General features: G+C 38.1%; 2 protein-coding genes and 1 long non-coding RNA gene across 7 annotated transcripts in view; 1 reads left to right on the forward strand and 2 right to left on the reverse strand.

Annotated features, from left to right (window-relative positions):
• Positions 1-541: 541 nt before the first annotated feature.
• On the reverse strand, positions 542-9,869 carry SNAPC1 (small nuclear RNA activating complex polypeptide 1). 3 transcript variants are annotated; one of them, XM_062577051.1, is made up of 10 exons: positions 9,709-9,869; positions 9,217-9,376; positions 8,282-8,422; positions 7,686-7,790; positions 6,536-6,694; positions 6,022-6,096; positions 5,283-5,345; positions 4,187-4,328; positions 2,904-2,987; positions 542-999 (listed from the first exon to the last, which is right to left on the reverse strand). In XM_062577051.1, the coding sequence occupies exons 1-10, from the start codon at positions 9,858-9,860 to the stop codon at positions 965-967; spliced, it is 1,116 nt and encodes a 371-aa protein (XP_062433035.1). In that variant the 5' UTR covers positions 9,861-9,869; the 3' UTR covers positions 542-964. The 3 variants fall into 3 exon arrangements, with proteins under 3 accessions (XP_062433035.1, XP_062433034.1, XP_062433036.1); XM_062577050.1 differs by having other exon boundaries at positions 2,904-2,990; XM_062577052.1 differs by lacking the exon at positions 7,686-7,790 and having other exon boundaries at positions 2,904-2,990.
• Positions 9,870-10,171: 302 nt separating this feature from the next.
• LOC134141227 (uncharacterized) overlaps positions 10,172-25,781 on the forward strand; it is a 35,260-nt gene continuing 19,650 nt past the window's right edge. Inside the window, exons 1-2 of one of the 2 annotated variants that reach the window (XR_009958567.1) lie at positions 10,172-10,281; positions 22,763-22,944. This is a non-coding gene — a long non-coding RNA (uncharacterized LOC134141227). The remainder of the gene's footprint in view (positions 10,282-22,762; positions 22,945-25,781) is intronic. The other variant, XR_009958566.1, reaches the window with a different exon arrangement.
• The window catches only part of HIF1A (hypoxia inducible factor 1 subunit alpha), a 29,307-nt gene continuing 20,619 nt past the window's right edge, over positions 17,094-25,781 (reverse strand). Inside the window, exons 8-15 of one of the 2 annotated variants that reach the window (XM_062577283.1) lie at positions 25,474-25,621; positions 24,290-24,510; positions 23,819-24,099; positions 23,182-23,304; positions 22,534-22,928; positions 21,532-21,640; positions 18,626-18,752; positions 17,094-18,465 (exon numbers count right to left, since the gene is read on the reverse strand). In XM_062577283.1, the coding sequence (XP_062433267.1) occupies positions 18,314-18,465; positions 18,626-18,752; positions 21,532-21,640; positions 22,534-22,928; positions 23,182-23,304; positions 23,819-24,099; positions 24,290-24,510; positions 25,474-25,621 (1,556 nt within the window). In that variant the 3' untranslated portion in view covers positions 17,094-18,313. The remainder of the gene's footprint in view (positions 18,466-18,625; positions 18,753-21,531; positions 21,641-22,533; positions 22,929-23,181; positions 23,305-23,818; positions 24,100-24,289; positions 24,511-25,473; positions 25,622-25,781) is intronic. The other variant, XR_009958565.1, reaches the window with a different exon arrangement.

The following is a 25,781-nucleotide window of genomic DNA, read 5'->3' on the forward strand; positions in this document are numbered from 1 at the left end:
CTGATCAACTAGAGAAATACTGAGGACGATAACTGTCAACATACTTGAATTATCAGGGTTAGAAGAAACTATTTAAGTTTACAGCCTTACAGTGCGGAATGACAATGCCTCATTCCAATGCTTGGTATTGTTTAGAGAAAATACTCCAGTTTATGATTCTCCATCTGTTTGCTTCTTCTGTGGTACTGTTGTCTAGCAATCATTTCCCCATCCTGTATCTGTGAAGTTCTCAGTACTGATCTTCATATGTTTGTTTACACACCCAGTTCTCCCACACCACCTTTGCAATCTTGCAAAGGTCACTGATTTCTAGTCTTACTTTCAAACAGCTTGGTGTCATCTGCAGAATTAAACATGTTATACTTGTTCATTCAAATATACAGTGATATCAGACCCACTGGACAGAGTACAATAAAAAGGCTTATCATGAAGTCTGATCTTCATTTTCCACACCTGTGAGATCTAAGAATGATAGATACTGCTGAAGTTGCACATCATGAAAGGGAGCACACAAACTCTGAAAGAATTTATCGCACTAGTCTTAAACAGTTGGTAACCATAATTTTATGTGCAGATATAGAAGATTCCAAACATGTTTTAAATCAGTAAATTTTTGTGAACAGTTATTTTACCAGCCTTTGTTAAGAGTATCATTGTAAGTCAACCTGTGTTCTAAATGATTACTCATATTGTACAAGCTCAGTAAAAGGAGCAACCATCTTCTGACTCCTTCCATCTCTATCAGGACCGTAACAACTTTGTCTCCCACAAGAAGCACTGCGTGCTTTTACCACTAGACAGCTATGATATACCAGTCACTATCAGTATTCCAGTGTCACCTGTAGTTCTGGTCCCAGCCATTTCTTGCACACACATTCAAAGGCATCCAAAACAAGCACTTTGTTGTTTCTGGCATTTGTATTTTCTCACTGAAATCACATTAGTCCTTCTCCAACTGGATCCTCTAATGTCTTTTTTTCTTCCTGGGGAGAGGTACTTCTGAAAGGAAGTAAAGAGATTTTTCTGGTAAGCTTTTCAATTCATTTTGCCAAATAGGAATGATTAAAATAGAATTAATTCTACTCAGTAAAGGAAATGAATTAGGAGAGCTCTTGAGAACACCTTTTAATCCCTCTCCCCACCACTTTTAATATGAAAAAAATCTTTCCAGATTTTATAGCACATATATTAATTCAAAATATCAATGAAAATACCATTGATGAAAAAATACTGCAGTTCAAAGCTTATTCAAATAAGCACCTTTCTGCTTCCCATGAACTCCTTCAAGATTTCACTGTGAATTTCACACGTGGAATACTCAAACACTCGATATCCAAAGACATGGCCTATGAGTATTCTGAATGCTTCAGAATTTGTTAGGGTAGTTATTCAGTGAAATGGAGAACGTCCCTGATTTACAGAGAAACTGATTTTGTCCACAATAATTTGAAGAAAGTGGAAGCAGTTCAAGTACAGTATTAAACGCACTACTATGCTTTCAACCTGACCATCTAAAACTCAAACGCATTCAAACTGTCTACAATTGACTAAGGTGATCAGAGGATGTAATCTCATTTCAGTACTACAAGAGGCCCTTGTGCTTTTGAAAAGAACGTGCTACCTCACTATAAAGCTATTTTAATAGTTCTTATCATGCTACTTTACATGAAGCATCCTTCTTTCACACACACTTTGGGATATAAAGGACAGTTTCGAAAGATATATTCCTCATACATCTATGGCATTAAAGCTTTTCTAGAAGTCGTACTTAACCCTTTCACCTCCTTCAGGTACCTAATAAAATACTATTATTTTAACCTAAAAACCAGTCTCTTTGGTCTATCAAGTCTGCTTTCCACTATATAAGCAAGACTCATCAGTCTTAGACTAGCTAGGAATTGCCAGGGGACATCACACCTTTAGCTGGCCAGCTCCTGTCCAAGGAATGCTACTAGTATAAAAGGAGACACAGCTGCAAAGCAGAGCCCCAGCCTCTACCCAGACCACTGCTGCATGAAGTATCTCAAGACAAAAAAGGTGTAACGTTCTCTGGACAGTGTCTGTTCCATGGTGTTCTGGTCTCAGTATATATTCTCCTCAAGAAATGCTGAAAGGGTGAAAAAACAAAACAAAACCCCACACTACAGCTTCTGACCTGTAGATCAGTTCGAGCTCATTTCTAACATCTCAATTTCTACTAAACACATTGGTGGCTTCAATAGAGTAACTCCTCATCAGCTTTAAGAAGCCTGCTTGCAACTACTTCCAAACAAAAATTACATTCTTTTCAGTAACATGAGTGATAGCAAAGTCATCACTTCTGCTCTAATTCCCAGAATTCTACAACTATGTCAGACAACTTCTGACATAGATAAGGAAGCTATTTCTAGCTATATACTAGTTCGGAACTTCATCCTGGACACTTTGCCCAGCTACCTAACGCTAGAGGGAAAAATTCTATGTCCCCTCATTCCCACAGAAGTAAAGGCAGCAAGGGCTACTATGACTCGAACGCAGGTTACAAACATTTCAGAGCTACGATCAACCAGCATCTTCTGTAAGGAGAGTAACTGAAAGTAATTTTCCATAATATTATATATGGGAACTCTTCAAGGCAGATTTACATTATAGAAGAGTAAGCCTCCTTTTAGCTGGATCAATTTTAACTCTCAACATACTATAGCGAAATCTACATGGCAAAAACATATCATTTGCCGTATTGTGCCATCACTTGTGTGCTTGTAAAAAAGCCGCAGGGCAAAGCTTAAATTGTCACACAATTCTATATGGAGATTTGCCTTGGCAAAACATGGTCCAAAGTATCAATTTTCACTGCAGAAACATACAGAACAGTAGAGAGTTATTAAAAACAACTATCCAGTTTGTTAGAATGTCAACTGTACCTTCTTCATCTGCCGTATCTTCTTCTGTGATTACAGGCATCCCAACGTGCCTATTAACAGTTTCCTTCATTGTTTGCATCTCACCTGCTGACAGGTTTATAAAGGGGGGGGGGGGGAAACAAAAACAAAACCTATCATCTACTTTTTTTCCATACAACAAATTTCCATGTTAGAATTTCAGAGGCTTTTTCTGACTGCATTAAGCAATGGCTCTCATTGCGTGCATACAGAGTCATCCCAGTGCTTTTCTTACATAGATATTAGTAACCTGGAACTATACAGAGCACAAGGAATTAAAAGGTGTTTTCTTCTAGAGTACCTTTTCAGAAAGAGAAAAAAGGGCCCAAATATTGGAGGTAAGACCTTGTATCTGCTTTAAAAAGCTTGCTTCTTAAAATTGCTTTTATTTTATTCCTAGGTAAAATGATAAAGTACTTCTCAGGAGAAAGAAAATAAAATTACAGAACAGAGTCAGAAACAGTGAGTTACAGGACTATAAAAATTTTTGTCCAGAAGGACAAATTTAAGTCTAGCTGTAAACTAATCAAAAGTTTGAACAATTAGGATGTAAAAATTGCAGTATTAAGAGAACAATTAGAAGAGTTTTGAAATTATATCAACTGTCAACATCAGACATGTTTCAATTCACTTCAAAATATTAAAAGTTTCAATAACAAAAGGCAGAATAAGTAATTAGCGTCAGATGTAAAGAGAATAACTGATGTAATAGTGCAGCTACTGGTCTTACAAAGCATTGTCATTAAGACATCCATATTATTTTCTCTTCAAAAATATTAACTGAGGATCAAGAGCCCAAACAGAAGAGACATGAGATAGCTGGGTTTCCTTCTGCATTCCACCAAGATGCATCAACTACAAAATTGGCAGCCTGCATCTACTTTTATGAAAACCAGTCTGTCTGTCAACAGGAGAAATAGTTCGATGCACGTCTGAATTGCCACTGTTTCTTGTATGGTAACGTGAAGAATTAAAACATAGCTATACAGCTAGCAAAGTAGCTAACGGTTGCTTTTCCAAAGAAAAATTCTGAAGATTATATACGAGATTTCAGATTAACAGTCAACCGCATGCACTCTCTCTCTACCTTGCCAGACTGTGGAAAACAGACAGGCAGATTCAATTATGACAAAGGAGTCACAAACAGTTTCTTTAATCTCCTACCTCCATGAATGAACAGTAAAATTTAACTAAGCTGCCTTAGAGGCAAAGCAGTAGACAAACTTGCGCTGTACCTTCAGATTCACAAGATAACGAAGACATACCTTGGATTTTTGCAGAATCTCTATTCCTTGTTGCCTGTTGTCTTTTAGTGTTTTTTTTACTTCTGCTTTGAGATTTCCCATAATCTGATCCCGAATCAGAAGATTCTAGTTTTACTTGACGGTGTCTTCTGGATTTGGAGGCCTGAAACCCAAACAAATTCAAAAGCGAAAAAAAAAGCTAAACTACAGCCACATATTACAGTGTGTCACCCAGTTCACAAGTCAGTAAGGACTAAAGCATCAGCTTCTTCAGACGTTAGGTAGTGGGGAGGGGATTCTCACTGGTTAGGGCACTTAAGCCTAACAGGACAATGCCCTCGTATGGTTTTATAGCATACTGTTTAAATTCAGATAATGAATATGCATTTATTTTCAAACATCTGCCTATTCTCATCATTCTGCATCTTCCTGTTGCGCATCACTATGTGCGGCCAGAAAGAATACTTCCAAAACTGCTGTGTCATAAAGCCTCTTTCTTTTATTACCATATTTTGCTTAGATACCTAGGGAACAGCATCACCCCACATTTTTAAGGCTGGACTGCTCTATGTTCCAAAGCTGTTTCATTTAACAATGCATATTCAAATGAGATTTTAATAACTAAAAAGATGTAACATTTACCACAGGTCCACTATTGAAAAGACAATTCAACAGTATTTCTAAACTAGCAGTAATTGAAACAATGTTTTCAAGAACTGCAAAGGGACTACAAACTCCCAAGCATCTTCATCGCTTCTAGTATCTGAGCTTCAAGGTCAATGAGATTTAAGCAATCAAATACTTCAAATATTTTCCTAAATTTTTTATTCCATCCACTTAAAATGCACTGACATTAAAAAAAAAAAAAAACACTTTGTAAACAAAAATTCCAGACTTAAAACAAAAATCTGCTTATTCATATCTAACTGCACTGTTTCCACAAATCTAACAGAAAAAGAAATAAATAAAAGCTTTGGGGGTTTCCCAGCACTTTCAGCAGGAAACTAGAGCATTCCAAAGTTGAATTCGAGTGCAGTTTTAATTCATTCTTTTTTGATCCATTGTTTATGTTGAATTGGTACTTATGAATTAAAAAAATCCTAATCTTATACCTTACCTCAGCAACTGCAGAATAGGATCTATACTTGATTTTAGCCAACGCACTTGCTCTTTCAGAACCCTGCAAAGAAACAAAGAAATCTCTTGGAAAAAGTTTTCATATTCTATGATAGCAATCTTAAAAGGCAATATCAAATTAGGAAATTAGTTGAGCAATATCTTACTAGAGCTGTAATTTTATTACAAATCCTGCAGAATTGGTGCTTCATTTAAAGAAGTTGCCTAAAGTTCTTTTTTTTTTTTGGGGGGGGGGGGGAGGGAGGAGGGAGCAGGGGAGAAAGGACAAAGAAGACAGCATAATTTTGATGGCCTTCATCAGTGCAGGAGGAAAAACTGAAATTTCAAATTTCACATCTTATTTAAATTCAAGGTTGAAATGAGCAGATATTTAAACAGAAGGCAGTACAACATTAGAGAATCTTGTGACATAAGTAGTGATACTGTATTTAGTTGAAACTGCAGGAGGAACCATAAAGGAGTTTGGCCAAGAAGATACAGCTACTTCCCCTCCTTACCTGAAAGGGACCATAGCTTTTTATTATAAGCATCTAAGAGCCCTTTTAGTAGTGAATAGTAACATGGAGAACAACCCAATTAAAAAATAAAAATAAAAACAAAAAGCCCAACCCAACTCCACTAACTATTACTATAACTTGCTTTGATACTATTAAGTCCTGAAGTCGAGAAACTAACAAATTTCGTCTGTAGAGCACAGCAAACTAGGTAATTTTTCTTACTTCTGATGCTAGAGAGGTCCCTTCTTCCTTTCTGTTTGGTATTTCATCATCCTCTTTAGCATTTAAGAATAATTTCTAGGAAAAAAAAGATGATTTTTTAAAAATCTCTATCATACACAAGACAGTTTAAAAGAATCCACAAACTGTGCAAAACAAATAAAGTAACCACATGCCTTTTATGCCACAGTACTTTGGCCTTTGCTTGATCCCACAGAAAGCATAACAGAGGCACTTAATGCACTCATTCCCATATTGCCCATAAGCCACTTTTACCAGGCATACATTTCAGTACATATTTATGTTATCAGAGAGACAGTATCACATACCTAATCCACCAAACACTCCCATACATCTGTCTAGTGTTCTACGTATTCCATGTCTTTGGCATTACAGTTTTTTACTTAAGTCTCAGATTTACAAAGTGCACTTGAATGTCATCAACCTAAATCAGATGGCTCTTACATGTTCACATAAAGTGTTAAGTTGCTACAGCACAATGGTCAGTATAACCTACCATTCTCTTCTGCTGCCATTCCTGATGTTCCAAAGTTATATCCTTAAGATTAACTACAAAATCATCTTTTATCAAGCTTAGGGCTTTGTCGGGCTGGGATTTGTCAGCTGAGATGACACACTTCATTTTCTGATAGTGGTCATGAATATTCATCAGTTCCTAAAAAACAACAGCAACAAAAGGAAAACCTTTTCAGAAAAAAAATTACAGTAGCAAACCAAGACTAGTCCTCAGTGAAGAAAAACAGAAAAAATAGTTTGTTTAACCTACTGAACAAGACGTGATACAAATGGAGCCCCATTGTATCAACTGTTCAGTTTCAAGGGGCCTAGTAATACTGCTACCTACCACTGTCCTATCAGTCCACCAAATAAGCAAAGGAAAAGAAAGAACACTTCATCACTTAACCTAAGAAGGAAGCCTCAGTGACACTGATGATTAGTGCTCACAGAGATTCCATTCTCATACTGGTGTCTATTCTCCTATCTCTGGAGGAGGGATTTTACAGTCTTCTCACTCCATCATTTAATAGATTATTGATTTTTGTACCTTCCTGTAGTCATCTGTACTGATGAATTATGTTTGCAAGCAGAAAAAAGACCTGGAAGCAAAGATCTACAACCAACTTAAAACGACCAATACAAAAAGCTGTATCCTGCTTGAAATACTACTTTTTTAAAAAATGTAATATATACTAAACAAACTCATGTTTGAAAAGGAGAAATAAAGGTTGGTTATCTGCAAGGTTGTCACCTTCTCTAACTTTTATTACCATAACTACTCAGTCTTCATCTGCAAATTGCAGATTTATCACAAACATGGTCTCTGCCACCTCCTCCTCTGCCCCCATTTTCTTTGCTTAAGTGACAGTTGATCATTTCTCCCCTTCACTTTTAGGCAATATATTAAGGTGCCTACAAAACATTAGAGAGAGCAAGCACGTTTAGGTGCCGAAAAAATACCACAGATCTTCCAAAACAAATGCCATGTTTCTGGATGTTAAGTAAAATTGCTGGCACAGACTGTTACCCTAATATGAATACCATAAGAAAGACTTAAAAAAGACTCGACTGGGACAATTAGAGACAATTAGCTTTTGGACAACAGAGACAAACACAATGATTGATCAGTAGTTGAAAAGTTACTGCACCTCCAGTACATCATTAGTGATGAGGCTGTTTACTCGGTTACTTGGGTCCTTAAACTCTTCTTTAAATTCATGTTCCTGGATCTTCTTCTTAGTTCTGTAGTTTAACTAAAGCAAGAGAGCAAATACTTCATAGCTTAAATAGTAAATTTAAAGCTGCATCTCCTCTTGAAAATTCTCACTGCATATCCAGCAGCCAGTAGGTACTGGAAGGCATATACCTATCCCATTGACAGTAACATAACTTTATTATTGAGTGCTCAGTCAGCACTTTTCAAAATCAACATTTTTATATTCCTTAGTGAATAATTTAATCAAGCACTCAGACTCAAGAGTTTGAAATTCCCACAGATTTAGTAGTACTTCAAAAAATATTTTTTCCAACAGCAAGTATTTTTATTAAGTGAGGAATATGGTTCTTTCAAACATCCTCTAGGTTTTGTTTTTAAATACCTAATTACATAAAGCAAGATGCAGCGTTTTTCAATAGTGTCAAAGATGAACTAAACACATCAACTTTGCCATGAACTTTGTCAGCAATAAAAAACTGAAGATACCACATGAAGATATTACGGTAAGTAATTAGTGTAACAACTCACTAGCTTTGGCATTGCTGTGAAGTGGAATGCTCTGTCAACTCGCAGTTTCCTAAAGATGTAAGCTGCATCATAATGCTGGGACTCTATCAGGTCCTGTTGAAACCTCTGGACTTCAGGCCAATCCTTGAGTGCAATTCTGATCTGCAAGAGAAGAATTATATATTGTTATACAAAGCACGTATTTCAAGCCTACTTAGGAAAACAACTTCTCTTTCAGTCTCTATGAGGCACAAAAAAGAACAAAAGCTTCCCTCTCAAGGGGATATATTACACATCCTTCAAATTCTTCTGGTCTCCTCTACCGGGCATAGCTTAACAAACACAAATGCTTCTGAAACTTATCCTGACTTCCTGCAGCAAGCAAGAAGCATGCACTTAACGACAGTTCTCTCTATACTCCATTTTTCAGTCATGTTATTTAACAAAAACCTGTGCAACCCTGCTCTGCTGATAACAACATCTTTCACAGATAGCAAGATTTAAAAATCTTGCTTCACCACAAGATGTGTTTCTAGGGAATCAATAGGAACTAGCACTAATTTAGTTAATTTTCATGTGTTGAAATTCTTAAGAGTAACGGGGGCTGCAGCAGAGGTTTCCTCACAGCTGATGAGCACATTCCCAGTTCCCATTTTCAAAGCTAAAGTCTTTTTCACTTTTGAACACTGAAGAGCTTCACATTTGGCAAGACTTCTGAGCGTACCACAGTTAAATTCGGCGGGAGGGGTATAAACAATACCTTAGTCATCATGTAAGTTCTCAGATCCAAAGGTGTTTGCAAAGTTAGCTTTTATAATGGACTGTTTTGTTCAAAATAGTTTTATTTTAAGAAAGCAAGAAGAGAGGAAACGGTATCAATTTTTGATGACAAAGTAGTTAAAAGTATACCACATATCTAGTATTTCTTGAGGGAAAAAACCCTCCAGAACATTTACCTTTTGCTTTGGCTGGCAAAGCTGTGTAGAATAGAGTCCATACAAAAGATACAGAGCACCAACGCGAATCTGGAAAGTGTAAGGAGGCAAGAAGTACTGCTGCACCAGTTCTAAAGCCTTCTTCGTGAACTTATTCCTCTCCAAAGCTCTTATTCTACCACTAAAGGAAACACAAATGTAGTATGTTAAAGCCAGGAGCAATAAAATGCGTTAGGGTTTTAGAAAAACTGTAGCATGGAAATAAATATTATAAACATCAGGTATTTTAGAACGTATTTGTCCAAGTTTCTGGTTCGTGCAAGACTGCAAAGGTGGCCAGGCCTTGGGCTTTCGGGCAGTATTGCACATGTTTCTTGGGGAGGGCGAAGTAACGGCCGCTCGGGCCCGCCGGGGCCGGGGCCGGGGCCGGGGCCGGGGCCGGGGAGGCGGCCGCGGGCATGGCAGGGCAGGGCAGGGCAGGGCAGGGCGGCGCGGCCGCAGCCGCTCACTCACTAGAAGATGGCGTAGAAGCGGCGCTCCCGCCACAGCTCGGCGAAGCGCTCGAAGCGGACGGTGTCGGCCTCCTGGAAGGCGCCGAGCAGCGCCTCGCAGTCCGCCTGCAGCCCGGGCACCGCGCACCGGCCACGTCCCGCCGCAGCCGCCATCGAGCGCCGCCCCGCGCCGCGCCGCGCCGCCCGCAGCTGCGCATGCGCAGCGCCCCCCAGCCCCGCCCACCGCGGCGCCTGCGCGCTCCGCCGGCCCGGGCCGTTAACGGCTGCGGCGGTGGGGGTGGGGGGAGGGGCGGCTCCGTGGGGCTGGGGGGCGGCGCGGCGGTGACAGGAACCGGCTGTGGCCGCGCCCGCGGGCGCTCTGGCGCCGGCCCCGCGGCGCGGGCGCGGCGGCTTTGCCCCTGCGCCCCCGGGAGGCTGCGGAGCCGCCCCTGCCCCGCATGCACGGCCGCACGTAGCGCGGGGGGGCGCGGCCGCGCCGCCCGCGGAGCGCTCCTTCGCCGCGCTCCTTCGCCGCGCCGGCCAGAGGCAGCGGCAGCCGCGGGACGTCCTGCCCGTCGGGGAGCCCCCGCGCCCGGTAAGTACACGCAGCCGCCCCGCGGGCGGCGCGGTCCCGCGGAGCGGGGCCAGGGCCGCGGCCCGCTCTCCCGGCGCGGCGGGAGCGCGCCCGGGTGTCGCCTCAGCGCGCCGCGCTGCGGAGCGGGGAGAGGTGGTGGTGGTGTTGGGGAAACACGCGTGGAGAAAGCACCAGGTAGCTAGTACGGAGGGACCGATGCGTTGTGCGATGACCGCAAAGCGAGCGGGTGTGCGGGACGGCAGGGCTTTCTCGCGAGGCGGAGAGTCCGCCTCAGCTGCTGTCTTAGATAAGCGCGTACCGCGCTGCGCGGTGAGCGTTACGTGCCGCTGGGTCTGGTGTCGTGGCGGCCTCCAGCCGGCGCGCCGTTGGCGACAGCGAGGCGGCTCGCAGCTCGCTCCTCCGCGCTAGGCGCTCGGACTATCAGCTGCTACAAGGGTATTAACTCCCACAACGCGTCAGGCGCAAAAACATCTTTCAGAATCTGTTTCCAGAAAGGTTGCTAGAACCGCAACCGTTAGTTGCCTTTGCAGATGAGGAGGAGACGAACGGCCGTGTCAGCTAAACAGCTCTTGCCTGCACGCACCACTGAGTGCCGCTTTCACTGATTACAGGACAGAGGCATTAGCACGGCTATTACACGTGAAGTGGACGGGTTTTAGCGGCTGCTAAGACCTTAAGCACCTGCTGAGCTGTAGATTTTTTTTTTTTCTCTAAAAAAACATTCTTGTCTCTCATTTGAATGGATGTGTAGAGACATCGGACTGTGACCGCATTCATCCAGAGTGTGACCCTGTCTTCAATAGATTGCACTAATTTTGAAACAGAACGGCAACATTGTTGGGAAAACACTTACAATGTACTTTTCCCTGCTTTCTCATCCCTAATGGACTTAAGGATTCAAAGCACAAGTTAGTTAATAATTGACACATCTGGAGTGTGTTCATCTTTACCTAGAAACCATGCCCAGCTTTACTTAGTCATAGGAGCTAACTCTTAATTTTAAGTAATTTGGTGCTTGAGTGATGCATAATTTGAGAAGCTTGAGTGTGTTTTCTAAATCTTGTGTTTTAAGTGTGCAGTGAGTGTAGTGACTTCTTGGAGAGGCTGTTTCAAGAAAAGCTGGACTGGATTTTTTTTTTCCCCAAGTAGATGGGGCGGAATGTCATAAGCCTTTCACCGTGCAAGATGAATCTTTGTAGCAAGAATAGGGCTGCTGTGCCTATCTATTAACACGTGATAGTCTTTCCTTGCAGAAAGTTTGGCTACAATGTAAAGAATGAAGATGCAAAGAAAGAAAAGAAAAGAAAAAAAAAGGGGGGGCCCTCCTGCAGCACTCCCCTTCTGTTGTGTACAGTATGAAATACAGTGTTCATATTTGAGCTAACCAATATACCACTTACTTTTCTTGATAAATTGTATTTTCATCCCATACTCCATCAGATTTTTCATTAGTAAACTGTAATTGTTAATAGACTGTCTTACTTTTTTTTTTTTTTTAGTTTGTAAGTAATGTAAGGAAGAATATGGTGGTTACTCTAACTTGTTTGTATTCTTATTCAACTCAAACAAAAGGATGAAGTCATTTTTCCTGTTAATTCCTACTGTGTATGTTGCAACTCATTTATTCTGTGCATATACAAATAGCTATAAATAATGAGAGTTTATCTAGGTGCACGTGGTACAAGACAACTCTCTTCTGTTTTGTGATACCTAATTTAATTGTATTAGTAGAACACCATTTCAAAATGAAAACTTTAAGAAAATTGTGATAGGACTTAAACAATAGCAGCATTGAATGGTAAATCTCTGAAAAAGTAAATTCTGGGAATATTTGATTAAACAGCATATTCAAATTTCCATTAGTACAAATGTATCATTAATATTAAGTATTATACTCTCCAGTGTCAGCACTCATACATACCTTCTGCTTTTGAACTTCTCAACAACAACAACAAAAAAATAGTGCACTAGACTTTTAATCTGTTGAATTGAAAATGGTATTGATTTAATTAGACAGATTTCCAAGTTCTTGTCAAGTTATTTGCATGTACTGAGAGCAACTGAAATCAATTGGAGAAGTCATGTCGGACTTGAAATACTTTCTATTTTGTTACTAAGGGTGTTTGTGACTTGATTACACAAGGAAGTTTTTTTTTTGAAACTTCTTTGTCCCTTGGGCACCATCCCTGTTGATCTCTTCACGCTTTAGGAGCTGCTTTGTCTGTCTTGTGGAAAGCTAGTGTTTGACCTGGTAAGTTATAGTGCTAAACCTCTTCTGATCATGGATGCAGTATACTTAATTTAGGTAGGAAAACCACTGTGACTAAGGTGAACAGGGTTTGGCTGTAAATACAAGGTAGAATTTATAAATGCTCTTAGAAGGTAGACTGTATGCATATCTTGTGTCAAAGTTTCTGTTGACTCTATGATGGCAGGTAAGTCAGGCCTTAGCTGTGCACAGAGTTTTAGTTATGCAGCATAGCATTATTTAGTTCACTTACAAAAGTGTTTTTGTTATTTACTATTTTCATGTTTTTAGAGCTGGGGTAACTACTGAACAGAAAGATCAGAGATGTCCCAAATTAGAAACAAACCCTCTCTTTATTGAATTTTATACTGTTACACAATCAAAAAGAAATACAATCACAAATATGTCAAATGTTTCAAGAGAAATATCAATTGCAATACATTGTACTTGGTTCCAAAAAGAATTCCATTAAAATATACCACTTTTTCATGAGAGAATACTGCTATTATTCACAAAATCTACCCATATTGTATAAATCCAGTAGCAAACTAACTTTTTGGTAACTTGGCAAGCCTCGCTCAAGGTAAACAGGGAAGCAGAAGGAGAATAAAAATCCATTTCTAGAATTTGGATCAAAATCACAGTTTTCTTCCAGAATGGAGCTTTCCAGGGAGACAAGTGCCTGATAGCTAATGCTGTTTTTAGTGCAGCCTGGATACCCAACTCATTTAAATTCCTATGAAAATACTGGCTTTTCTGCAAAGCACTCTTAGGCTGTAAAATATTCATTTTCATATTAGCCTATTACAGTTCAAAAATCTGAATCATGTAGTGACAGCTAAAAAAACTTTGTGTTCTGATCAGTAGCAGCTGATCAAAGATGATAGGGGAACAAATGGTTGACCTCAGACATATTCAGCTATAGACCAATTCATACCAGTAGAATACTCATGATTCCTAGAGGTAAGAGCACTATTCAAAGGAAATGATTCATTCAGCGGTGTAACAATTTAGCAATGTAACATTCAGCAATGAGAAAAAGCTTGCCAATAGATACTAGTGAAACAGCCTATATTTCTGTATTGTTTAGCTACCATTCTTCTGCTGTTTAATTGTTCAGTTACTTTAAATAATACAAGACTATATTAAATATGCAATTTAAGAACTTGTAATAATCAGAATTTTTTATTTCTATCACTTTAATAGAAACCTAATAGAAAAATCCATTCAAAGCAAATTCTTTAGTCTGGAGATGGTCACCAGTGCTATAAGTAAGGTTTTAATTGTCCTTTCTGGCCTCAATCTGTGATTCTTTGATGTAATTCATTATCACTGGGGGAAGGTTTGATGTGTGCACACAGACACAACTGACATAGAAACTGATAATAAACTGATTTAGTTTTACACAAAAGCTTTTCAACACCAACATACAGCCCAAGCCTACCTTCCTACCATGGGAGGATGGTGGGGTAGAAAGTGTACACCTTAAATTCCAAGCTACCTTAACTTATACTGTATATTACACCTGAAATCAAGTCACTGGACAGTGGACTTAAAATTGACAGTGTGGGAGATGCACATCTATTTAATTATGACTTTTTTAGTTCAAGGAATATTGTAAGTGCTGGCTTAAAAATACATAAACCCATTTAGCTTTTAACAAAATCAGCTAACCGGAGTGAGTTGGTGAGAAAGACAGAAGTAACTCATTTGTGATTTTTTTTCAAAGTCAAGGTTATAAAATAATTACAGATGTAGAGAATAAAGGCAGAGGAAATAGAATAATATAACTGTGCTACATATAAGAACAAAGTGTAATGGCTTATTCATTTGCAAGTGTATTAGCAAAATGCAACCTGAATCCTAATAGTTTGACAGTGGTCAGGTTGGTAAGTCTGCATACAGCAGACAGGGAATAACTGAGGGCCTGCAGAATAAAAGAAATTCAGATCACAATCTGGTCTGAAATAGCGGAAGAAACTGAATTCTCGAACAATGGTGAGCAAGGAGCTAGAAGAGTAATCAGTTGGAATCTGCACAGGAAAAAAAATGTAAAAAGCTATGAAGATACAGCTTGACTACTGCTGCAGTTGTGATAACCTTCCAAAAGCTAACTTCATCCTGTTCAGTTATGTGGTAATGATAATCTAGCCTGTCTTTAATATGCAAAGGAGAACAGTATATCCAGCTGCAGTTTCTTTTCTACTACTGGCAACAAATCAATATTCTGTTACATAGCACCTTAACACTTCAAGCGAGCGAGCGAAGAGATTATTCAAAAAAATCACTAAGCAAGCCTTCAAAAATGAACATTTCTAGAAGCTTGTCCTCCAAAGTAGGTTTACGATCAGCATATGTATTCCTAGAATGTAAGGGGGGGAACACCCAAACAAAACTTCCTAAAATGTGTATTTCTAGATTTTGTGACTCACATTTACATTTAGCAAAGCTCTGTTACTGCTACTTTTCCATGCTTTCTTCAGTGTCTCTAAGCAACCTATGGAACTATTCCCTCCCCCACCCCTCCCCCCCCCCGTTTTAACATCAAATAATTATTCTTCTCCATCAGGATTTATAGTAGCCATAACTTCAAGGATAAGGCCAGATTGGTCAGGTCCTATTTATTATTTTAAGAATTGCCTGGGCAGAGAAAGGGGGGAATGTTTGAAGGATTTATGTGTGATTTTGAAATTAGTGGTTTTTTTTTCCTCTCCCTCTCTACAGATTAAATTCCATAAGTCTACTGCAGCTCACTCCAAGAATTACTTATTTCAGCCACTTTTACTAGGATACTAATTAAAATAGTATGCCTGGTTAATACAACAGTATATGAATTGGGAAGATCTTAGCAGCCATGAATTTAAATGAGTACTATTTCATCTATCATTAATACCAGAGATGATTCCAGCTGGCCAATAACTGTAAATCATATGTGGGTCACTTAAGTTTTCCTGCTTCTTGTAATGTGGATATTCACTCAGGTAACTTGCTGCCTGCTGAACTTAGAGCGCATTACAGAGGAACTTACAGCTCCAAATAAGACAGTTTTTAGAGGTCAGGACACCTGAAATAAAGTCCACAGAGTAACAGAACTACTGTCAGATTGGAGGATATGAATTTTCTATGGAGAAATGAAAAGGGTAACCCAAGAGGCCAGCTCAAGAGCTTGCTGGAGGACTAAGAAAAGCTCAATCCACTCTTCCCTGTAATATGTCTACAAGATTCCTCACTGTCTTACAGAAGCATCACCTTATTAAACACAGTTAAGCATAAAAGGGTTCCCCCTGCCACCTGGAACTTAGAACTTCATTACTAAAAGTTCCTCTACTGAAGATGGGAGGGAAAAAAAATTCCCTGAAAAGCAGGCCATCCAAAGGTCCTAGCATAGTAGGTATGCAGTAGCTCTGTTGCTTTCATCCAGAGAAATTTTTAGGTTTTGAACGCTTAAAGGTTGTGCATTACAAGTCTTTAATACTCAGGAGCAGCTGTGTATGTTCAAAACATGTTCTTTGCATAAAGCTTGAGCTCTGGCTTGGTGCACCTGCATGCCTTCCCTTCTCTTTATGCAAGTACTGCTCCAAGTGTAAGAAGCACACAACCCTATTCTGCTCTCCATTAAATAACGGGTTTTAGCGGGTAACTAACAGTCTCTATTTAATTTCATTAATTCTCTCAGTCTGAAAAGCATTCTTCTTAGTGAACAGTAAAGATTATTTTAAAAGTGTTAAACTTCTGTAACACTATATTGATTTCAAAAGTCTTAAGTCTAATAAAACAAATTCCCATTTTTGGATGTGGATATGCCACTGCTTAAATTCTAGAAAAATAAAGATGTCTTAAGTTGTTACAGCACATGAATTTCAGGAAGGAATTTAACCATGGCCAAAATAAATCCTGCACTAAGACACTCCACATTATTTTAAGAAATATTTCAGTGCAAAAGATATCTAGTTCAAAGAGTGCACAGAATATGTTGACCGTAGTTGCACATTACAAGATTGTATTGGTAGCATGACCTTTTAAAATGGCCAAATGAGAAAAGTCACATAGTCAAAGTTACCGAGCCAACAGCACAAGCATGTTGAGAACAAGCTTCCCTTATCATTGAGTACCAGCTTGGTTTTTCACCATGCAGTTTTTGTGACAAAAAACCCACAAAACACACACCTATCTTTAATTGATCAGTCCTGGGAATTTTTAGTTTTCCTGCTTTCCAGTATTATCTTGATAGTGCTTCCAGAGACAAGCCTTTAAGCTGTTCATAAGAAGAATCTTTCCACTCTAAAGGAACACAAGTACGCAGTCTTCTCACTTTGAAGTATGCTAACTGGTGTAATAACTGGTTTAAAAATTCAATGTCTTTGGCCAGCTGTAGTACAACATTGTCTAGGAGACTTTAGTACTAAATAGGCTCAAATAATTAACTTGAAGATGTTAAGGTCAAGGTAAGGAAGCAATGATTTCCAATCAATTCTAAGTTAAAAGGGGAACACTGATGAACAATAACCACTAACAAAAATATAAATTATCTCATTTCTCTCAGATAACACACTCCCCAAGGGGGCCTGGTCCACATATAGTTTATTGATGTAAGAAAACAATACAGTTAGTGTTAGATCCAACCACAAAGAGCAAAAGAATGAGTGAATGAAGGTTTTGTACAGTACATATAGGAAAATAAGATGTTTGTGCCAACTATATATTCCTAAATAAAAAGACTTCTAAGTATATTCAAGTTATTGAAATCTACATGAAAACATGGATGTTAATAGCAACAAGGTGCATAAAACCAAAACATCAAAATATCGAGCTACTCAATGATGTACTAGAAAAACTCTGCTAACAATGCATGATGTTTTACAATCTGCTTGAAATATCACCTATACCACACAGGGTAAGCTGAACATTTAGATTTAAGATCATACACAATATTAGCGTTAACTTCAACAACTACAGGCAGGATTTTTTTTTTAAGCTGGCAAAGTGACTACTTTAAGAACATCAAACTCTCTATAAATTGAGAATGTATCCAAATAAAATGCTGCTAGCCCTTTCCAGATAAAGCCTTCCCTTTTGACTAATCGCACTCATTTAAGTCAAAAGCATAAGACAGCATTTAAGAACAATTTATATTACAAATGACTAAAATAATGACATAATCCAGGTGTTAAACATGATTTCATAGGCAAACAAAAAGAATCCTTCTTAAAAACTAGTTTTTATAGACGCAGAATATATTGCATGAGGAACTGCTGGTATTTTTTAAGAAAATATATTGTGCGATTGTGGCTACAATGCACTGCTGCAAAGCATTGTTGTTTCTTATAAAATTATTAAAATAAAAACTTATTTGAACATAAAGAATAAGAGAGCACAAGTCTTCCAACTACTTATGAAGAGCAGGATGGAAGTATTGCCAGTTTTTCCTGTGTTGACATTTTACTCATGATAAGTTTTGGTGATCAACTCCCCAGCCAAAAAATAAATATTTTTTTAGAATCAGGTGCATATTTCAAAGCTGCTACTGCAAGTGTGTTTTAAATGTAATGGACTTAAAGTGTATGTACCAAAGAATTATAAAAATGCACTATAAGTTGAGTTATTGTTACATAAAGAACACATTAAAAAGACTGTCAAAATAAGTAGAAAGGGGATCAAAACTGAACTAACTGAATTAGTGCAGTACTGTAGCCAGGCTTCTAAAATCAGATATAGAAAATATAAATAGACTGCTTTAGGTGATGATTCACCAGTGTCCAAAAAAGGAATAAGTACTGTGAAAGCTCAGTTAACTTGATCCAGAGCTCTGAGCAGTTCTTCACCCTGTAGCAGGTTTCTGTTGCCTTGTACGGGAGCATTTACTTCACAGTCGTAACTCGTGAGTTGGGGTAGTCCACTCTCATCCATCGACTGCCCTAGAAGTTTACTTGCTATGTCTATAGAGGGAGGAGGGGAGGGGAAAAGTGCACTTTATTGACCATGCTTCACCTTTCTCCCAAAATTGTTCAGAAAGGAGGCAAGTTGGTATACTTTTAAGGCACTCGGTTTTCTTTCACACACACACAACCCCCTATGTATTAAAAAAAAAATACTAACCAGTTGATAGTAGAATGATTGTCTTTTGCTCCACTCCATTTTGACCGTTTGTTTTGCAACCCTTTACACGTTTCCAAGCAAGTGATGCATTTGCTCCACGATCACCTGTTTGCTGCAATAAAGACCCCTAGAAAGAAGTAAAACAAACTTCTTTATTGGATGCTATATCCTTCCACATTTCTATTCCAAACTAACAGTACTTGTCAACTGATGGCTAATGTAGGTATTGCTACAATTTAAAGTGGACTTCCTTCAGACCTTGGGGAAAATATATTTCTATGTACATTGGTCTTAAACCATTTAAAAGAAAGTGAAATCAGATTTCAAGACATTGCCTCTCTTACAGAAAAGAGCTACTAAATCCTGGTTATTCTCAGCTACCATGCTCAAGATTAGCATGTACATGTACACATACACACCCATTAAATCATCACTGCTCTAGCCTGAGTAAGCATCAAGTTTTCACTGAAGTCTCTAACGGTTTTTCACACTGGAATTATTAGCGTGCATACGAGATTCAGGAACCTTGGTAGATTACTACTTAAATCTAGACAGAATCAAAATTCTACTTGCATTCCAATTATTGCAGCCAAACTGTTTGGCTTAAATCCTGTGAGGAATACAGCCCTGATCCATTCTATTACAGATACGGCCCCTTAACATTTTGTTTTGACAGCGGTGTACAAGGTATAGAGATCCAAAGGCTTTTAAAAGAAGCTCCATTTAACTTATCTAAGTTAGAAAAAACTGGCACCGAATCAGAAAGATGAGATGGAAGGAAAAAACACCAACTTAATAGCAAGTTCGCTAGCAACAGTAGTTGAATTTGCAGTTTTGTCTTGTTAGCAGTACAGCCAGTTGCACAAGGAAGAAAAAGTAACTCAGGATGGTGCCATTATCCTAGATACTTGAAATATTCAAGGACATACATTTTCATGTTATGAAACATCCATGCAAGTCAAGAAAATTTTGTAATAGAAGTTACAGAGTTAAATGGCTCAGAAGTTGCATTTCATAGTAAGGTCAGGCACCTACATCGTTGCTGGTTTATTTTTTATTGTGAATGCAGTACAGTACTTCACGTGAAGAAAGATGTAGCTTGTATTTTACTCTGTAATGATTTGGATCATTATTTCATAATCTTACTATAACACAGCATGCCCTTGCCTTATTCTCCTGTTTTGGTAGCAAACTAAAGTGGTATTTTACTTAGTCTTCATTTAATTTCACTATTATTCCAAAATAAGTTCCCCCTTCCATACAGTTAGGAAGTCATGAAAGATATTTGCACAATCCCAGAATACCATGTAATATAAACCTGCATTTAATGTAATTATTCTTGTGTGCAGTACAAGGCCTAGTTCACACACCCAGAAATCCATTCTAGAGAGAGAAGCCAAATGATACAAAAGTTTGCCTCAAGCCATGTCAGTAACACCCAGCTACAGTAAAAATTTGACCTCTGACTGCAGAAAGAGTCAAAATATTCAGAACACTTTTGTCAGATACAGAAAAGAGGAGAAGGTTTAGCAAAGGATGAAATACATACCTATAAGCATTAAAAGGGTACTAAATATAGAGGCCTGAACACTTCCTGTAGCAGCTAATACATGTTTATGTTCTATTTTGCATGTTTTGTCAGTAATATTGTATGACAGCAGTAGCACTTACATAAGAAAGAAGCAACAAAAGGCAATAAAACTTGTAGAGCTGTGAATTCTTACAAAGCTACTGGATGGTAAAGAACAACATGCATGAAAGTGCAAAGCATTAGAGAATGGAAATACTGAAATATTATGGAGAGATTTTTTTTTTTTTTTTTTTTTTTTTTTTTTTTTAAGAGTAAGCTCTGCTAACCTCATACAAAGAGCCTGGATGTGTCAATGCTTTTCCCAGCTCTCATAGGGAAGATCAATAGTAAGATAGTATAGAGTGATTACTGTCATCTCCAGAAGCAGAATGCTAATACAGCATTCATACGGTTTATAATTCAGCATGCCACTGCTCTCTAAGACATACTGTATGGCTGTATCTAGGAGATGGACCACAAGAGAAACAAAGACTCAAGGGCTACGTTGCAGCAGAGGAACTAAGAATAAACTGTAAAACCTTTTAAGAGAAGTAAGAATTCGCAATGAAGACAAGAAGAAAGATACAGTATTGTAACAGCAAAGCCTGAGACTCCAAAATACTAAGGACTGATAGTGATAGAAAGTTCAGAGAAACAAAATACCCTCCCAGAAGGCAGCAAGCTGGATACCCCAATTAAGGGGGTGGGAGTGGGGAAACACACACACAAACACACACACACACACTTTACATAAAAGATTGCTTTTGAACAGCTAAGACAAATGATGAACTACTTGCATACACCAGTACTGGAGAGAGAGTGCATGTAATGAAAGTAGTAGTAATACAAGTTTGCTAGGATGTATGAATTTATTTACTTATGTTCAGCTGGTATTTGTCATCTGTCTCAGACTTGGTGGGGGGGGAGTGACAGAAACATAAAGAACACCATCTCCCATACTGACAAATATGGAACTAAAGTTTGAAACAAAGGTGAAAGAAGTATGTCAATTTTAAATTTAAGTATGATTTCTTAGATTTCTGAACATTCTACTAAAGGAGAATGCCTCTTTGCATGCATGTTCACAGGAGACTATCTTCTACCTAATCAAGAAATGTGCTTAGGTATAGAGGGCACTTTTGAAACACCTGACAGTAAAAGAGAACTAAAATCAGCATCTGAATATAGGAGGGAATTTTACTACCAAATAATCATCTTTAATCCCAAGATTCCACTGCATTCTGATAGCTAAACTCAGGATTCTGCACTGAAGCCTAATTTCAGAAATTGCAAGGTTAAAAGTGAATATTTTAAAATATGGTAAAACAAAACTCACAATTCCAACTGCCTGAAAAAGTGAACCATCATGTTCCATTTTTCGTTTTCTCTGAGCATTATGCAAAGCTAGCATCTTTGGATTTAGTTCTTCATCCATTGCAGTAGATCTAAGAAAAATTGATTCAGTCTGTTAAGAAGTTTCTACTATCCTCAAGCCATTCTTCTTGTGTGGACACTTTATATATAAATATGACAGAACTGAATTTATATAGTATACTAGTTTTTTCTTTTTTTTTTTTTTGTCAAGTGACTCATTTCAACAGTTACTGACTGTGTATAGCAAACGTTTAAGTCTAAGTCTTGCTGTAAGACTCAGAAAGACAACAATTTTAAAGGCTTTCTAGAAAAAATAAAGCATAAAAGTTCAGCAATTCACTGTCTTTCTACAGAAAGGAGGGAGGGAAGGGTGAGAAAAAGGAGTCTTGTTTCCATTTTGAGTGTTTACATGTACAGATAAAGCTTTTGTGTGTCAAAGATCTGGTGTTCTGATTTTGTAGAATTTTCTATCATGATAAATATCTGCTATGTATGCTATGCAACTATTATGACATACCATTTTTATGAAATATGGCTTGTTTTAAAAGCATTACATGTAACAGACTGTAGTTGTCTCTTGCATCGTAATAAATTGGACCAGAAAAGCATCAGAGATATTGCATCTTATAATTAACTACTTATAAATTGCCTACTGTATTATTTTTAAAAGGTTGTAAGTTGGGTGCAAGAGCAGAACAAAATTATGAACACAGTTTTCTTATAGTAGCTGCCCACTTATGTAAGACACCTATGTAAAAGCTACCACTAAAAACCTGCTGAGAAGTTAACTTCAGGGAAACTTACTGTACCGAGAATATCTTGTTTGAAATATCTAGATTTAAATGTATCAATTCCTACATTGAAATAGAATGCAGAAGACAGCAATACAGTTACACTATTTCAAAGTGTATTTTACCTAACTTCTTTAACAGATACTAGGGCTTAAGTTTAACTTTTAAAATACCTTTTATTCAGAGTGACTGTTAGCAAACTGGGTGCTCCCGGACAGGATTTCTCCGTCTGATCCAACGTTCCTTTTCCTGCTCTTATTGGAGATGCAGTTCTACTCCTGTTTCCACCATATGGCGATCCCGGGGCACTACTCGTTTCGCTGATTATGTGGACAGGAGATGAAGGAACAATTAGTGTCTTCACGTCATCCACACGTTCTGTCACTGGTTTTATTTCATCAGCAGCAGTTGATGGCGTTTGAGTCTGCTGAAATATGGTAATGGTGGCTGCATTCTGAGAGCTGGAAGAACTGCTTTCCAGTGGAGATAGCTGATCAAAGGAGCGCAACTGGAAGTCATCATCCATTGGGATATAAGGAGCCAACATCTCCAAATCTAAATCAGTTTCCTAGAAAACATATGAGGTAAAACTCATAATACATCAGAATATCTCAGCTAGGACTTCACAACCCCATTAAGGCTCTTCCTCTTACCAAGTATTTAGAATAGTTTCCTGCAATCTCTTATTTTAATAAAAGTCTGATTACATAAGAGGAGGGAGGTTCCTGAAAACATTAAAAGAAAGAGACAAAAACCAAAAAAGAGCACATCGTGAATGTACGAATTAAGATGAGTCAGCAGTTTAAATGAATGTACATTACCTGAGTAGAGAATGGATTTTTTGCTTCTGTATCTATTGCAAAGAGTTTCTCCACTAATTCCAGTTTGAATTCGTTAGCCATATCATTATCCACATCAAAGCAATAGTCATTGGGACTACTGGGCTGTAAAAATATTTCAGATGCAGTTTTTAAGTTTGTCATTATATTATTTGGCATTATTTCTACAGACTCTGAAAAAAGTACTAGTGTAAAAGAATTAATTGCAACCTGTAGCTGCACAAAACTAAAATAGGAGAGCAAAAAACATTTACACATTTTCTGCACACATTCAAATTGACTTCGTTTGGGAAGCGTGTGATTAGCTTGAACTTTGAAGGAGCACCTACAGTAATTTATTGAATCTATTTTGCTATTTATGGTAGTTGTTTCTGAATTACCCTTTTCTGTGAAGGCCAGTCTCAAACTGTTCATATTTCTGTCACATGTGGTATTGAATGCACTTTAATTAAAGAATTTTCAGTATGAAAATTGTATCTTTTCCCCCCTCAGATCATGGTGCAAGCTTAACTAAGCCACAGCTTGCAAATTCCTGTCTTAGCTGTATCATTAATCTTGCCCCAAAAGCCCCAGCAGCACATGCATTTTAATGATAGTGTATCCAAATTACGTAACTAACCTCAGGTGAACTTTGGCTGGTACTCGCATCCGAAGGGCTGGTTGGTTGCTCTTGCACCTGAGGCATGGTAAAAGAAAGTTCTAGTGGCTCTGTGTTTGGCTCCAGCTTTGATACAACTTCTCTATTGAGTGCAGGATCAGCATTGCTACGAAGTGGCTTTGTAGTTTCAGAGGCAGGCAGTGGGGACATTGCCATATTTATATTCTGCAATTTCTCACTGGATGAGGGGAGCATTACATCATTATACAAAGGAACTTCATCACATTGTTGTTCATCAGACTCTACAAAAATTAAAAGAAACCATCAACCTAAGTAAAAGTATGAGTGTGTCTATGGACCTCATTAAATTTAAACAGTGGCTGAAATATCATTAGGCAAGTGACAGTGCAGGTTATTTTCCAAAGTATACTGCAGAACATTAACTTTACTAATAATAAATAAGCATGCTCTGTAATTTAAACACACACCCACCATTGCTGCTGAAATCTAAAGAGATAATTGTGTCTCCAGCAGCTGGGGCCAGCACTGTTAAAGCATCTGGTTCCTGTTTAAGTTTTTCAAAGAGGCTGTTGGTATCATCCAGTTCAGCTTTGCTGAATATTTTGGTCATTTTCATATCAGGAGACTCCACTGGTTTCAGCATACACTCAGTTTGTCCAAGGGAAAAAATCAAATCTTTCTGAACAATTCCACTGTCAGACAAAAAGGAAGACCATTATTAAGAACAGCTAAAAGGAATGATTTCAGCGTTAATAAGTTGCAAGTCATGACAATGACTAGGACAACAGTTTTAAGATTCTGTTTTTCCTATTCATGCCTTCCTCAAATGTTATTTATATACAAAGCAAGCACTAGTTGTAGTGCCATAAAAAGGCAACAAATAAATAGACATGCTTTCTTGAAAGCATCCAGAAAGCGAAAGTAAAAAAAAAAAAAAAAAAAAAAAAAAAGAAAGAAAGAAAGAAAGAAAATACCTAAGCATTTCCCTGAACTTTTTTTTAAAGTGAACATACTATATTAGCAGACTGGCATTGTTATATTCAGTACAGTTTTGAAAACTAAAAATTTAGGATTGTGTAGTTGCACAAAATTATTTAACAAATCTGCCTTACGTTCAAGCTTTCAATTAAAAAAGGAATTTTGGTGAAAAAAAGATAAATGGGCTTAGCAAAGACATCAATAGTGATGCTGTCTCAGTGATTAAAAATCACCAGAAAATAGACAGCTTCAGACTGTGGACAATGATTAAGTAGATGTCTAAGATGCAAATATACTTTCACATGCTTCCATTGTCATGGTCCAGAAGAGCCTGGCCTACTCATTTGCTTGCAGAGCTCTCCCTACTGCATCACTAGATTAAAAAAAAAAAGTGTGTGGGTTTTTTTTTCTTGTTTTAAACACAACTCCTAATCCTATGATGGGCAGTATTCTAAGCAAAAAATTTACTGGTAAAAAAATATTAACATCACAACATATTCAACAGGGGACCAGATATTCAACAAATAAAATATATATATACATATATATATGTGTGTGTATATACATATATATATATATATATATACACACATATACATACACACACACACCATGAGACTCCATCTTCAATAAAAGTCATGGGGGAAAAAAGGGACAGTGACGTCCACTCAACTTACCTCAACACGTAGTTTACGCATACTATGCACTGTGGCTGAGAATTCTTAGTGTTGTATATAACAGTTGCTTGAGTCTCAACCCAGACATAGCCACCTTGTTTAGCAAGCATTCTGTACTGTCCTGTTGTCACCTGCCCCTTTGTGAACACTTAAAAACAAAAAGGACATCAGCTTTAATTACAGGCAGGAAAAAACAAACAAACAAACAAACAAAAATGGCTTTCAAGAAAAGTATTCACTGAAGACTCATATCCGCAATTAAAAGAAAACCCTCTTTATTCTGCTGCTTTCCCCAGTGCCGAATCTCA

This window comes from Rhea pennata, chromosome 5, assembly GCF_028389875.1.
Source record: "Rhea pennata isolate bPtePen1 chromosome 5, bPtePen1.pri, whole genome shotgun sequence".
Taxonomy (NCBI): Eukaryota; Metazoa; Chordata; class Aves; order Rheiformes; family Rheidae; genus Rhea; species Rhea pennata.